This window comes from Salvelinus sp. IW2-2015, linkage group LG26 (assembly GCF_002910315.2).
Source record: "Salvelinus sp. IW2-2015 linkage group LG26, ASM291031v2, whole genome shotgun sequence".
Classification (NCBI taxonomy): Eukaryota; Metazoa; Chordata; class Actinopteri; order Salmoniformes; family Salmonidae; genus Salvelinus; species Salvelinus sp. IW2-2015.
In genome coordinates this window covers 35,379,933-35,393,463 of record NC_036866.1, presented here as the reverse complement: position 1 = coordinate 35,393,463, position 13,531 = coordinate 35,379,933, and the positions used below count along the sequence as shown (strand labels likewise).

Here is a 13,531-nt window from a genome sequence, read left to right as displayed (position 1 = left end):
ACCCTATTACAGGGGCTGAGTCACTGGCTTACTGGTGCTCTTTCATGCCGTCCCTAGGAGGGGTGCGTCACTTGAGTGGGTTGAGTCACTGACGTGATCTTCCTGTCTGGGTTGGCGCCCGCCCTTGGGTTGTGCCGTGGCGGAGATCTTTGTGGGCTATACTCGGCCTTGTCTCAGGATGGTAAGTTGGTGGTTGAAGATATCCCTCTAGTGGTGTGGGGGCTGTACTTTGGCAAAGTGGGTGGGGTTATATCCTTCCTGTTTGGCCCTGTCCAGGGGTATCATCGGATGGGGCCACAGTGTCTCCTGACCCCTCCTGTCTCAGCCTCCAGTATTAATGCTGCAGTAGTTTATGTGTCGGGGGGCTAGGGTCAGTTTGTTATATCTGGAGTACTTCTCCTGTCTTATCCGGTGTCCTGTGTGAATTTAAGTATGCTCTCTCTAATTCTCTCTTTCTCTCTCTCGGAGGACCTGAGCCCTAGGACCATGCCCCAGGACTACCTTTCCCCAGTTCACCTGGCAGTGCTGCTGCTCCAGTTTCAACTGTTCTGCCTGTGGCTATGGAACCCTGACCTCTTCACCAGACRTGCTACCTGTCCCAGACCTGCTGTTTTCAACTCTCTAGAGACAGCAGGAGCGGTAGAGATACTCTTAATGATCGGCTATGAAAAGCCAACTGACATTTACTCCTGAGGTGCTGACTTGCTGCACCCTCGACAACTACTGTGATTATTATTATTTGACCATGCTGGTCATTTATGAACGTTTGAACATCTTGGCCATGTTCTGTTATAATCTCCACCCAGCACAGCCAGAAGAGGACTGGCCACCCCTCATAGCCTGGTTCCTCTCTAGGTTTCTTCCTAGGTTCTGGCCTTTCTAGGGAGTTTTTCATAGCCACCGTGCTTCTACACCTGCATTGCTTGCTGTTTGGGGTTTTAGGCTGGGTTTCTGTACAGCACTTTGAGATATCAGCTGATGTAAGGGCTATATGAATAAATTTGTGGCCGCGGACGGCACGGAGAACACCAATACACCTGAAAAACAATGAGCACTCTAAACAGCTGATTGATTTATCATAGTTTGCTTTCGTCAAAGGATAAATCTAATACATTGGAATATTAGGCAATTTATCAAGATGCAAGGCCAACAAATTGTAAAAATTAGTAAGTACAAAAGGAAAATCTATGCGTTTAAAAGCTCAGCTGAGGCCGAAATTCAGCACTACTGAGTGGACAGTGCTGCTATAGAATTCTACAGTACCATTCGTGGACAGCGAGACTTTATGCAGCCACATAGTAATAAACTGTTTAAACCATTATTTTCATATTTACCACTATAAAACATATGTACCACTGCATTTTAAACAAAGAATGGTTCAATTAGCATTATGTAGGAGGCCTCAGCCAAAATGTTACTTTTATTGCATGTAGGAGAGCTAATGCCTCATTCAAGGAAGTTGAGCACCCAGCCCCCCTGTAATTTGTAGCCTGCTTGAAAGGATTGGATAGCTGTTATCAGGGAAAGGTGGCACTACTACCAATTTAGGCATGATCTTATTTGCAGGCTAGGTGGGCCCACTGCTGTATTGGCTAAACACACACCTTTTAGATTAGTGAATGGAGGGTTAAGGCGCTAGAGGAGGCTACTGAAAGTCATCTCTGCAGTGCTGACTAGCCAAACAAATAGGAACCACAATTGAGTAGCCTAGTTCTTATTCACTTCGTCAAATTTTAATGACAAACAAGCAAAACGATAGATCTGATGAAAAAGGCTGATTTATTTATTATAAAAATGATATTGAAATACGAGTTCAATTCCACCTTCAGCACATTGACAGGACACCCAATAAGAAATCCCTTAAATTGTAGAAGGATCAGCCTTAAATCCCTCAGCCTTAACTCCTGTATCCAGCAGTCAACGCGTGGAATGAATGAAAGGTTCATGAAATATTGCGGTGAAAACTGGAAAGGCGATTTTTGAAGGAGACAAATCCTGAACAAAATAAATATCCATGTTAAAGGTRTAGCCTACACACACCAATGTTTTGTGGCACAGTGCACTCCACTTTTAAAGAATCCACTGATTAATAGTGAAATCCTTTGATAGAGCACTATATGAAAAATATGAACACATTGTATTTCTAATACCTATAACATAAGGCAACGCCTTGAATGTATTCAAAAATGTATAACGCTAAAATAGCCTAGTTTTTTTGTGTGCCAGTAGTACAATACACTGTGTAGACAAAACATTAAGGACACCTTCCTAATATTGAGTTGCACACCCCCCTTTGCCCTAAAAACAACCTCATAGGGGCATGGACACTACAAGGTATCGAAAGTTTTCTACAGGGATGCAGGCCCATGTTGACTCTAATGCTTCCCACAGGTGTGTCAAGTTGGCTGGATGTCCTTTGCATTTCTTGACAAACCGGTACACCTTGCACCTACTACCATATCCTGTTCAAAGGCACTTAAATCTTGTCTTGCCAATTCACCCTCTGAGTGGCACACATATACTATCCAAGTCTCAATTGTCTCAAGGCTTTAAAAAAAAAAAAAAAAATCTTTAACCCATCTCCTCCCCTTCCTCTACATTGATTGAAGTGGATTTTACAGGTGACATCAATAAKGGATCAGACTGACCAGGTGAAAGCTATGTCAAGGAAAGAGCAGGTGTCCTTAATGTATTGTACACGCAGTGTATGTGGACTACAAGTAGTTCAGGCTATCGTGTTGGAATAAGGCACCTTGTTGTAAAGTGAAAGAACAAAAGAAAGCGAGAGAAAGGGCAGTGACAGAGCTCTGTGATTCAGCGCAGCATCAGTGAAAACATTAATTCCATACCATTAAAGGGTAAACGCATCCTAAAACTACTCTGTCATTGAAAAACATGAGTACATTACTCGCACCAGAGAGAACTCTCAGAAGAAACATTTTAATGGAAAATGTCCCCTTTAGAGAATTTCCCTGGTGGATGAAAAAAGAAATCCCCCCGGAATGAAAAAAAAATCCCCATCACATCTTGAACGGGGAGTTTGAGATTCAAATCATATACTTAACAGCAGAAGGGGAAAAATGAAAACAATTTCCACAAGCATAAACATCTAGCCAGGAACATTGACTTCCTGAGCAGAGTGTTTAGTCCCCTATAGCCCTGGCAGGCAGCATTAAAATCCCAGAGTGCCACGGTAATTCTCAGGGAGCAGAGGGAGAGTGATGAGTGTTGTTGTGGGAGAGGGCACCAAAGCTGGGCTGCTGGGCCCCAGAGGCAGAGTCAGTAATCTCAGAAACAGAATCAATCAAAGAGATGGAGTGGAGCCATCAACTCCTCACCATTACCGACGCCTTTTGCTACAAGGCGCTGCCTCGGTTGTTGGAACAGCCCGGTGCTGGCTTCTTCAATCTGAACCCCGCCACAGCCCGGGGATCACGGTGGTAAACCCCCCTGTGCAGGCCCAGTACCAAACCCCCCCCATGAGCTCCTCTTTATTTTCTGTCAGAGGTGCCGGGCTAGTCATTGATCACGGATTGTCTGACTGCCAGGTGACGTTCAAGTTTTCAACAAACACAGCAATGAACATGAACAGCGCCTAAACATGGTAAAAATCTTCACGGCATGTTTCTTCAACAGTGGCCGAGAGATGGAACAAATATTACGCAATAAAATAGGCCTAATGTTTTCTTGGTTGGCTTCGATCTACAATAAATACAACATTCAGTCAGTCATTTCATATTTCAACAGTTTGAGGCACTGGTTTATATTACAGACAAAGATGGGTGGGGTGGCCCCTGCACTGCTAAACAGAAAACCCCGTATTTTATCTCGCCCTCAGTGGCCAGGCCACATAATATGGGAGTGGTCCATAGACACTCGTGAATCAGTGTCGAGCCCTCCATGAAAAGTGAATACACACGACATTGTTGGATTCCTCCGTAGCCCTCCAGACTGTAGGCGGATCAGACACGACATGCACGATACCCAAAATGGCACTGTCKTCCGCCCCTCCTCAATCAGACTTGTCCTTTTTCTTGCCCCCTCCAATAGGAACTTTACTGGCTACCGCTGAGCCTACTGCGGACACGCCTCCTGCTACAGCACACACCCCTCCTTTCACCAGCCCCACCCCGATGCCGGGTACAGCGGCCACCGAGGTGACAGCGGTCTTGGTCAGGTCGAAGCTCTTCCCTCCTATCCAGGCCACCCCACCCACAGTGGCTCCCACGGCACCTTTAGTGACACTGAAGAGGCCGCCGGTCACTCTGGAGAACATGCCTGGCTGGGGCGCGGGGTGATCCTTGTTGATGTCTGATGAGAGACAATAGGGTTTTAGTGTTGAGAGAAGTTAAGCAGAGGAACACAAAGTAACTTCCCCAGCTTATGGTAAATGTTCTCCGTTCCATACTGCACAGAATGATGAATAGGCTACTACATGAAAGTTTGTGTCAAACCATGACTTCTGCTTAGAATTGGCCATTATGATCAAATTATACAGTAGTAGCCCCAGTAGAAAGGTAAAACWAAAAATAGTAATGACGGCCCTCAATAGCCCTCATTGCTTTGAATGACAAAATAATCTGTGTGTGGTGGGCTAGACAGAAACTGTAGAACCACTAACAGTGTAGAAGATGGAACGGTAATGCCACCTAGTGGTACACAAATACAAACACTTCAGACAGAGATCCTTACGACTTCTAATTTGTGCGGAAATTAAAATCCGACGCCGATGATGTGGACGTCAATTAAGGCAGGCCCCCACACCTCTCTGATTCAGAGGGGTTGGGGTAAATGCGGAAGACACATTTTGGTTGAATGCATTCAGTTGTGCAACTGACTAAGTATCCCCTTAACATTACTGAGTGTCAGTGTACATTTTTTWAAATCAATGTCCATTCAATGTTCATCAGCATGTGAGTGGCCACTAAGGAGACTGAACTGACCTGCTGAAGGCTCATCTTTGAGGTATGCTGGGACTTCATCCTGCTGCTCACGTTGACTCATCTTCCCTCTAGGCAGGAGAGAAAACAGGTAGTCAACCAATTCCTCAATATTATCTCTTCAGTATTCCCAAATGAGGCACCAGTCTCTGAAGGACTGTAGAGAAACATTTTCCCTCTGGCAGTTAGAATGGCTAGTTCTTGAAAAACAAGATGGAGAATGATTGCTCATAGGCCTAACCATTCCTCAGTCTGACTTCATGGGTGTGCTGCCTGCTTCTAACACCACCAAACAATGCAGTCCCTGTTTACTGTTGAAGCGCAGGATAAGCAGAGGTAGAACACTCAGTGAAGGAATACTGGGCCTGATTGAGACAGCCTAATCATCTGTTTTCCCCCTGGCTGTCTCAGCTATGTTCAACTCAACAAGATAAAAAAATTAAAGAACTGAATTTCTGATTAAGAACTGATTAAATTGATTTCACTCAAGCATTGCTGTTTTTTTTGCCTGACGGACTGCACCACCTGCAAAGTAGGCTCAACAAAAACCTTTCAAGACCAGAGCGGCAAGTCATAACTGCATCAGTTATGACTTGCCGCGGCAATGTAACATCCATAGCGTAGGACAAGTTTTTGTAAAACATGCACCTTAGGCTACATCGGATCAACTTGCTCTGTAATGATAACTTTCATCAAGGTTTTATATTGTTTATAATAGGTTTCTCTTTCCATTGTCAGTATCCTCTCACGTTTAGCAGTATGATATCCATAACGGTTGTGGATGTGATGGATATTGGTGCATCCTCTATTTCGCCAATATTTAGAAGTCCACTTTTTGGGGTATACTGTCTCCAAGGGGCACTACTATACACACACAAAAAGGTGTGATTTTGATATGATACTAATGCAAAGACATGTCAGCCTTTATTCTTAGTAGAAAAGTCTTGAACAGTCAACATGACCATTATATGCTTGCTGAGGGCCTTTGAACATTCTCATAAGCCTAATTACAATGTTGAAATGCATGTGCTGCTCAACAGCCCAGCTACGTGCATGTAGCCTATTATAGGCCTATGTGGCAGTAAAAATGGCATCAAACTGAACTTCACACTACAGTAGCCAGCAGATCCGACCAGCTTGCCTACAGCTGCACTATGGTCGGACAGCCTTCCTGTGTAGATTAATAAAACAATGCGGAGCAGGTGTGAGACGTKGCTTGGAGAACGTACCTCAATCCAGTGATGGGAAATGGGGTGTACTCAGAACTGTCCCATTATCCCAACTTTTACACCGAGAATACTGGACTGCTAGTTAAGTAAACTGCCCTTTTCATCTTCATGCTAGCTAGCAGTAGCCATTATGGAATGACATGTCGCACTGAACAACAAAGGAGCTGATTGGCTGACAATGCCATTCCAAAATTGCTGCTCCAGCTTCTGCTACCTAGCATGAGGACTAAATAGTTTTTTCCAGAAATTAGCAATCTTCTCTGTATAACAGTTGGGATAATGGGCCAATTCAGGGTACAATGCATTTCTCATCCGTGGATTGAGGTACGCTTTCCGAGCCATATCTCGTGCCGGCTCCGCATTGTCTTGGGGTGCTTTCGTAAAATTCACCCTGGCTACACAAATTTCAGAGCACTCTCGTCTGAATGTACCAGAGTGCAGAATAACTGACGAATTTACGAACCCTCAACACCCGTTGAATATGGCCAATGTCAGTAAACGTTGGCAAAAAAAGCATAATTAAATTGATGCAAACAGCACAGTTAGTCACCAACACTCTGGATAACATGAAAACAGCCTAACCAGCTCCGCTAAGGCGAGTAAAATGGTCAGAGTGAGATATTCTCTAATTTGGGTCAGGAAGTAGCTAGCAAGTTAGCCAACGTTAGCTTGTGTGCTTGATTGATGCGAGGTCAGAGCACTCAGATAGGCCAGAATTTACAAACAGTCTGATAACGCTCTGAATTAAGAACGCCTCTCTGGCACTCCAGTTTAAATTTGAGAAGCATTTCACTACACCCGCAATAACATCTGGTAAATGTGTGTATGTGACCCATAAAATTTGATTTACAAACACACCTTTAATCTACACAGGAAGGCTGTCCTACCCTAGTGCTTGCTTASCTGTAAGCAAGTGGGTTGAATCTTCTGGCTAAACTACAGTAAACTATGCTAGTCTACCTTAGTCTATAAGCAAACTTTGCTCTCCATGTCCCCGCATTGAACACTCACAGATACATCATTGTGTAAAAGCTTTTATTAGACTATCCTTAGGCAAAGTACTAGAATGGAAATTAGAAATGGACCAACACATACTTACGTGCTGGCTAAAGTACATTCATTTCACAATAAAAGGGTTTGATTGTCAATTGTATTCAGTAAGCGACAACCAAAAACTGTTTATATGTCCACCCAGTAGGCATATAACGTTAGATAGCCATGCGGTCATTAATCTAGAGTCAGTCGACCCAATTTGTGGAAAATCAATTGATATGGTTCTTGAAGTTGAAGGTGTGGAGCTAGAGTTAATTTAGTTATATTAGCTAAATATCAAACTTATAGTACTAACGTCAGCTAGCTAGTTAAAATAGCTGTGCCCATGATAAACATACAAAATATGTTCAATTTAAAATTGTTCGAGTTATCTACGTTATGGATTACTGAGTGACGACGTGGCAACAGGCTACCCAGTCCAACTGAGTTGACGTTTGGCAACTAGCTGTGTAGCTAGGATAGCAACCACTAGCATAGACTTAACTAAATTAGCAACATGTTTTAGCAAAATATGCTCTCTCATTCACTTCGATTTTAAACTCCACTTGCTATGTGAAACACTTTTCTTTAGGCGCGCAAGAGCGAAAAACAACAACGAACTTTTAGCTAGCTAAGTCACTCATCTTGACTGAAGCTGCATGGCTAGCTAACGTTAGCTAGCTACTAGATAATTAGAACACTAGTTAGCTAACTAACGCTAATTTGTTAGTTGGAGATGACTTAATGTAGCGCAGAATGCCTTTCCATTTAAATTGTGTGATAACACAAAATAGTTGGAGTTTACATAAATCGATATAATTGTTTTAGCTAAATAATATAGCTAGCGTTATGTTAGCCAATTTACAACGTACCTTGCTGTTTGTGTGTCTGTTATCTCTGACTCTGACACCGCGGCTACCCAGCTGCCATCAGCAACTTTTCTTTTGAGAGTAACAGTAGCCAGGCATTAGCCAGTAAACTACAAGCTTTGTTTCCACCCCCAGCCAGAAAAGTCACAATATCTGCATTTATACTGAACAACAATACAAACGCAACATTTTAATGAGTTACACTTCATAGAAGGAAATCAGTCAATTTAAATAAATTCATTAGGCCCTAATCTATGGATTTCACATGACTGGACAGGAGAGCAGCATGCGCCCCCACCCACTGGGGACCCAGGCCCAGCCAATCAGAATGCGTTTCTTCCACACAAAAGGGCTTTATTAGAAACAAAAAATACTCCTCAGCACCCTTTCTTAGACGATCCCGCAGGTAAAGAAGCCGGATGTGGAGGTCCTGGGGCTGGATTCACAAAACCTTCTTAATTATACATTTATTCTTAACTGCCATTTTTTCCAAAGTTGCTATTCCTCAATAAATTTATTGGAAATGTTTTTCCTAAGTTTCTTCCGAAGAAAAAAGTTAAGAAGAAATGGGATTCTTGAAGATAATGCTTCAGGATTTCTTCTTGGAAATGTACTTAACTTTAGGATAGCTAAACTCTTGTGAATGGATACTTTTCTTGCGCCACAGACGCAGTTGGCTACCGGATATTTAAATACAGCAAGAATACAAATTAAAACACGCATTATCTAGCAAGCTAGTAATTAGCAATATATTMCAAAATTCTAAGTGTTAAATAGCTAGCGCTATCTCGTCAGTTTGCAAGATCTTGGCTAACTTAGCTAATGTTAATGTCATTAGCTATTTTGGCTTTAATGTCTTTACACGTTAGCTAGCTAACGTAGCTAACTAACTTACCGGTCGCGCAGTCCATCTACCACCATCTATGATGGACGACACCTTCTCCTCCAGCTGGTCCACATGAATGGTCTCTCAGCACCCTTCTTAGCAGCCTACTTGATGTCGGACCACTTCTTTTTTTACGGTGTCACTGTCCCTTGCCATACCCCCGACAGCAGAGACAGACTCCGCCACTCTCGCCCATCCTTTCTTTTTGGTCTCTTCAGTGACCCCGCAGTTATCAAGTCTCCCCAACAGCAACCTTTTCCTGGCTGCTATTTCCTCCATCACTTCAATCTCTTTTCTTGGTTATCCATTTTTGATATAGCTAGTCTGATGGCTATAATGTGTGAAAAATAATGAAATAACCAAAGCCGATCATCCCTGTCACATAGGCTTTTTTTTWTTGGTTTCAAGCACGTCACTAATGTCAATGTAAACTAAACTACACTAATGTCAATGCCACATAAGATTTTGACGACGTTCCTAAGAAAACTACGAATTCCTATGAACATTTTGAGGAATTGCATTTACGAACTATCTTATGAACTTCCTATTTTCTTCCTTAAACTTCTTGCGTTTTTTCATAAATAAAGTTTTGTGAATCTGGCCCCTGGGCTGCCGTGGTTACATGTGGACTATGGTTGTGAGGTCGGTTGGATGTTCTGCCAAATATGCTAAAATTACATTGGAGGCAGCTTATGGTAGAGAAATGAACAATCAATTCTCTGGCAACAGCTGTGTTGGACATTCCTGCAGTCAGCATGTCAATTGCACGCACCCACAAAACTTGAGACATCTGTGGCATTGTTTTGTGTGACAAAACGGCACATTGTAGAGTGGCCTTTTGTCCCCAGCACAAGGTGCACCTGTGTAATGATCATGCTGTTTAATCCGCTACTTGATATGCCACACCTGTCAGATGGATTATCTTGACAAAGGAGAAATGCTCACTAACCGGGATGTAAACAAATGTGTGTGTAACGGATGTGAAATGGCTAGCTAGTTAGCGGGTACGCGCTAATAGCGTTTCAATCAGTTACGTCACTTGCTCTGAGACTTGAAGTAGGGTTTCCCCTTGCTCTGCAAGGGCTGCGGCTTTTGTGGAGCGATGGGTAATGACGCTTCGTGAGTGACTGTTGTTGATGTGTGCAGAGGGTCCCTGGTTCACACCYGTGTCTGGGCGAGGGGACGGTTTAAAGTTATACTGTTACATGTGCACAATTGGAGATGTATTTTTGTGCATATGGAATATTTCTGGGATCTTTTTTCAGCTCATGAAAATTAGGACCAAGACTTTACATAGAAGGCTGGTGTAACCCAGAATCTGGGTTTCTAGGAGACGTTGACTATTGCGATCCTTGATTCAACCCTTTTGAAAACCCATATTCTGGTTGACAGTTTACTACATTGTGTCATGACAAGCATTTCGCTACACCATCAAGAGCTGCGAAACGCATATGTGACAAAATTTGACATTCTCAGTCTGGTGGCACAATTTTCCACCATAGGCCTATTAGCCATACATTTTWTTGGTTTTTGAGAAAAATTATGCATCTCTACAAAGAACTGGGAAATGTATCAGTTATATACTGACATTTCAGATGCCACATCTCAAATAATGTTAATCAGTCAAATATTGGACAATGTAACGCCTACTCCATGTGTAACAGTTTAGTCCGTCCCCTCGGGCGCGAACCAGGGACCCTCTGCACACATCAACAGTCACCCACGAAGCATCGTTACCCATCGCTCCACAAAAGCCTCGGCCCTTACCAGAGCAAGGGGAACCACTACTTCAAGGTCTCAAAGCGAGTGACGTCACCGTTTGAAAGGCTATTAGCGCGCACCACCGCTAACTAGCTAGCCATTTCACATGTGCAGGTTGTGTTCCCATTGACAACAATGCTTGATTTACACTAGTCAGATATGAAGTTGATCCTCCCCATTTACAGTTTAGATACACCATTGGCTTAAATACAGTCAGGTGTAGTCTGAATGCACACAAAATGTTACTTGCAGATGTACCAACAATTATTGTTGTCATGTCAATTGCTAATCYTCTTTGAGTATGCAAATTAGCCTACCACCCCCAAAGTTGAGACACCATCCAAAGTTGAGACACCTTATTGTAATTATACACAGCCACACCTGCCAAGTTCCAAACCATCATACATGTATCAATAAATAAATCCAATGTATTAAAAAAAAGCATGAATTCAAATGCTTGGAGTTATTATAATTAGACAAGGGGCTGAACAAGTATAAAAATGAATTGGAGGCAAATTTAGTATTCATCTTCCTCCTCACAACCATCACCAGAGTCTACCCCCACTGCCTCATATTCATTCTCCAGAGCAGCCATGTCCTCTGGCCTCAGAGAACTCCCCTTCCTCCATGCCTTCACCCACATACCAGTGCACAAAGGCCCGCTTGGCATACATCAGGTCAAACTTGTGGTCCAGACGACTCAAAGCCTCTGCAATAGCTGTGGTGTTACTCAGCATGCACACAGCTCTCTGCACCTTGGCCAGATCACCCCCAGGCACAACAGTAGGCGGCTGGTAGTTGATCCCCACCTTGAATCCTGTGGGACACCAATCCACAAATTGAATGGATTTGCAGGTCTTGATGTGGGCGATGGATGCRTTGACATCTTTGGACAACACATCACCACGGTACAGCAAGCCATGTATTTTCCAAGCCTGGGATCACACTTCACCATCTGGTTAGCCGGCTCAAAGCAGGCATTTGTGATCTCAGGAACAGAGAGTTGCTCATGATATCCTCCCATCTCAGCAGAAAGGGCCTAAGTGACCAGGTGGAAGTGGATACGGGGGTAAGGTACCAGGTTGATCTGAAACTGTCAGGTCCACATTGAGTGCACCATCAAAGCACAGGGAGGCAGTGATTGAGGAGACAATCTGGGCAATGAGGCAATTCAGATGGGTATAAGATGGACTCTCCACACAAAGATTACACTTGCATATGTCAAAGATGACCTCATTATCCACCATGAAAGAGCAATCTGAGTGCTCTAGAGTGGTGTGTGTGGTCCGCATGGAGTTGTAGGGCTCCACAACTGCTGTAGACACCTGGGGCACAGGGTAGACAGAGAACTCCAGTTTGGACTTCTTGCCGTAACCTACAGACAGACGCTCCATCAACAGCGAAGCAAAGCCTGAGCCAGTCCCACCCCCAAAACTATGGAAGATTAGGAAGCCTTGTAGTCCAGTGCATTGGTCTGCCTGAGAAAATTCACACATTAAACCATTTATCCAAATATCACCATACAGGGACTTGCAATTAGACATTCAGAGCCACTCACCATTTTACACATTATGTCCAGTACAGACCCCACAATCTCCTTTCCAAAAGTGTAATCGCCACATGGATAGTTATTGGCAGCATCCTCCTTGCCACTGATGAGTTGTTCAGGGGGATACAACCGTGTCCGTTCCTTATCTCATCTAGAATAAATTATATTGACACATGCAGAAAGGCACAAAATAAAACTACACAGCACAAAATTCCAGATATTACATGCCGATGAACACCATGACATTTGATGTTGTGGATCATGCTATTGAAATACATCTTCCATACCCACAACTGTAGGCTCCAAATCTATGAAGACAGCCCTGGGAACATGTTTCCCACCTCCAGTCTCACTGAAGAAGGTACCAAATGAAGAGTCAGCCTGGGATGCAGTTCTGGACTCATGTATTCTTCCATCTGGATGGAAACCATGCTCCAGGCAATACAACTCCCAACATGCATTGCCCATCTGGATACCTGCTTGGCCGATGTGTACAGAATGGACTCTCTCTGTCAACAATAAATAATTGGATGTCATATCCATATCAGTTACTATTTTCAAATTTGCTATACTGCGTGTTGTAGCCCAACTATTGAGGTTCAATTATAGGGAAAGTAGGGCTCATAACATTTTTTAGGAGATTACATAAATACTAGTGCAAACATAACTCCAGAGAAAAGCTCAAGAGGTACCATTTGAAAAGGCCATGATATATTTATTTTGTTATGAAACACTTCAGCTTACCATTGTTCAGCAGCTACAAATGGAATGTGCATTCAAAATGGGACACTTGACCAAAAACTGAAACAGTCAGCATGTAAACTACGAGTGCAAACAAAACATTTTCATGTCAACCTGGTAGTACTACGCACTTCAGTCTAAAGCATACCACAATAGGACACTCACCTTGCACAGACAGAACATTGTTAATGGGCCTGGCTTATAAATTATTCAGCAATCAAGTGTGGGGGTGTGGCTTTCAATTGACATTGATTTAAAGAGCAGGTTAGGAGAACTAACCAAGCATGTTTGGATAATGAGCTAAAAGGTTAGGAAAGGGTTAGGACTAGCTAAAAAATAAACTACTTTTGACATCAATTAGACAAAAGCTGTTTCCCATCCTGACATGGCTGTACTATAGCCCAGGGGTAGTCAAATCTTACCCTATGAGGTCTGGAGCCTGCTGGTTTTCGGTTCTACCTGATCATTAATTGCACCCACCTGGTGTCCCAGATCTAAATCAGTCCCTGATTAGAGGGGAAGAA

The 13,531-nt window shown here is 43.2% G+C and overlaps 1 protein-coding gene and 1 pseudogene across 2 annotated transcripts; both read right to left on the bottom strand.

Annotated features, from left to right (window-relative positions):
* Nucleotides 1-1,760: 1,760 nt before the first annotated feature.
* Nucleotides 1,761-9,422, bottom strand: tmem263 (transmembrane protein 263). Of its 2 annotated transcripts, none has more exons than XM_023971401.2 (3): nt 8,966-9,422; nt 4,944-5,011; nt 1,761-4,311 (listed from the first exon to the last, which is right to left on the bottom strand). In XM_023971401.2, exons 1-3 carry the CDS (start codon nt 8,989-8,991, stop codon nt 4,013-4,015), a joined length of 393 nt encoding a protein of 130 aa, XP_023827169.1. In that variant the 5' UTR covers nt 8,992-9,422; the 3' UTR covers nt 1,761-4,012. The 2 variants fall into 2 exon arrangements, with proteins under 2 accessions (XP_023827169.1, XP_023827170.1); XM_023971402.2 differs by lacking the exon at nt 8,966-9,422 and adding an exon at nt 8,074-8,350.
* A 691-nt stretch (nt 9,423-10,113) lies between these two features.
* LOC111952578 (tubulin alpha-1C chain-like) lies at nt 10,114-13,160 on the bottom strand (annotated as a pseudogene).
* Between the last annotated feature and the right edge of the window lie 371 nt (nt 13,161-13,531).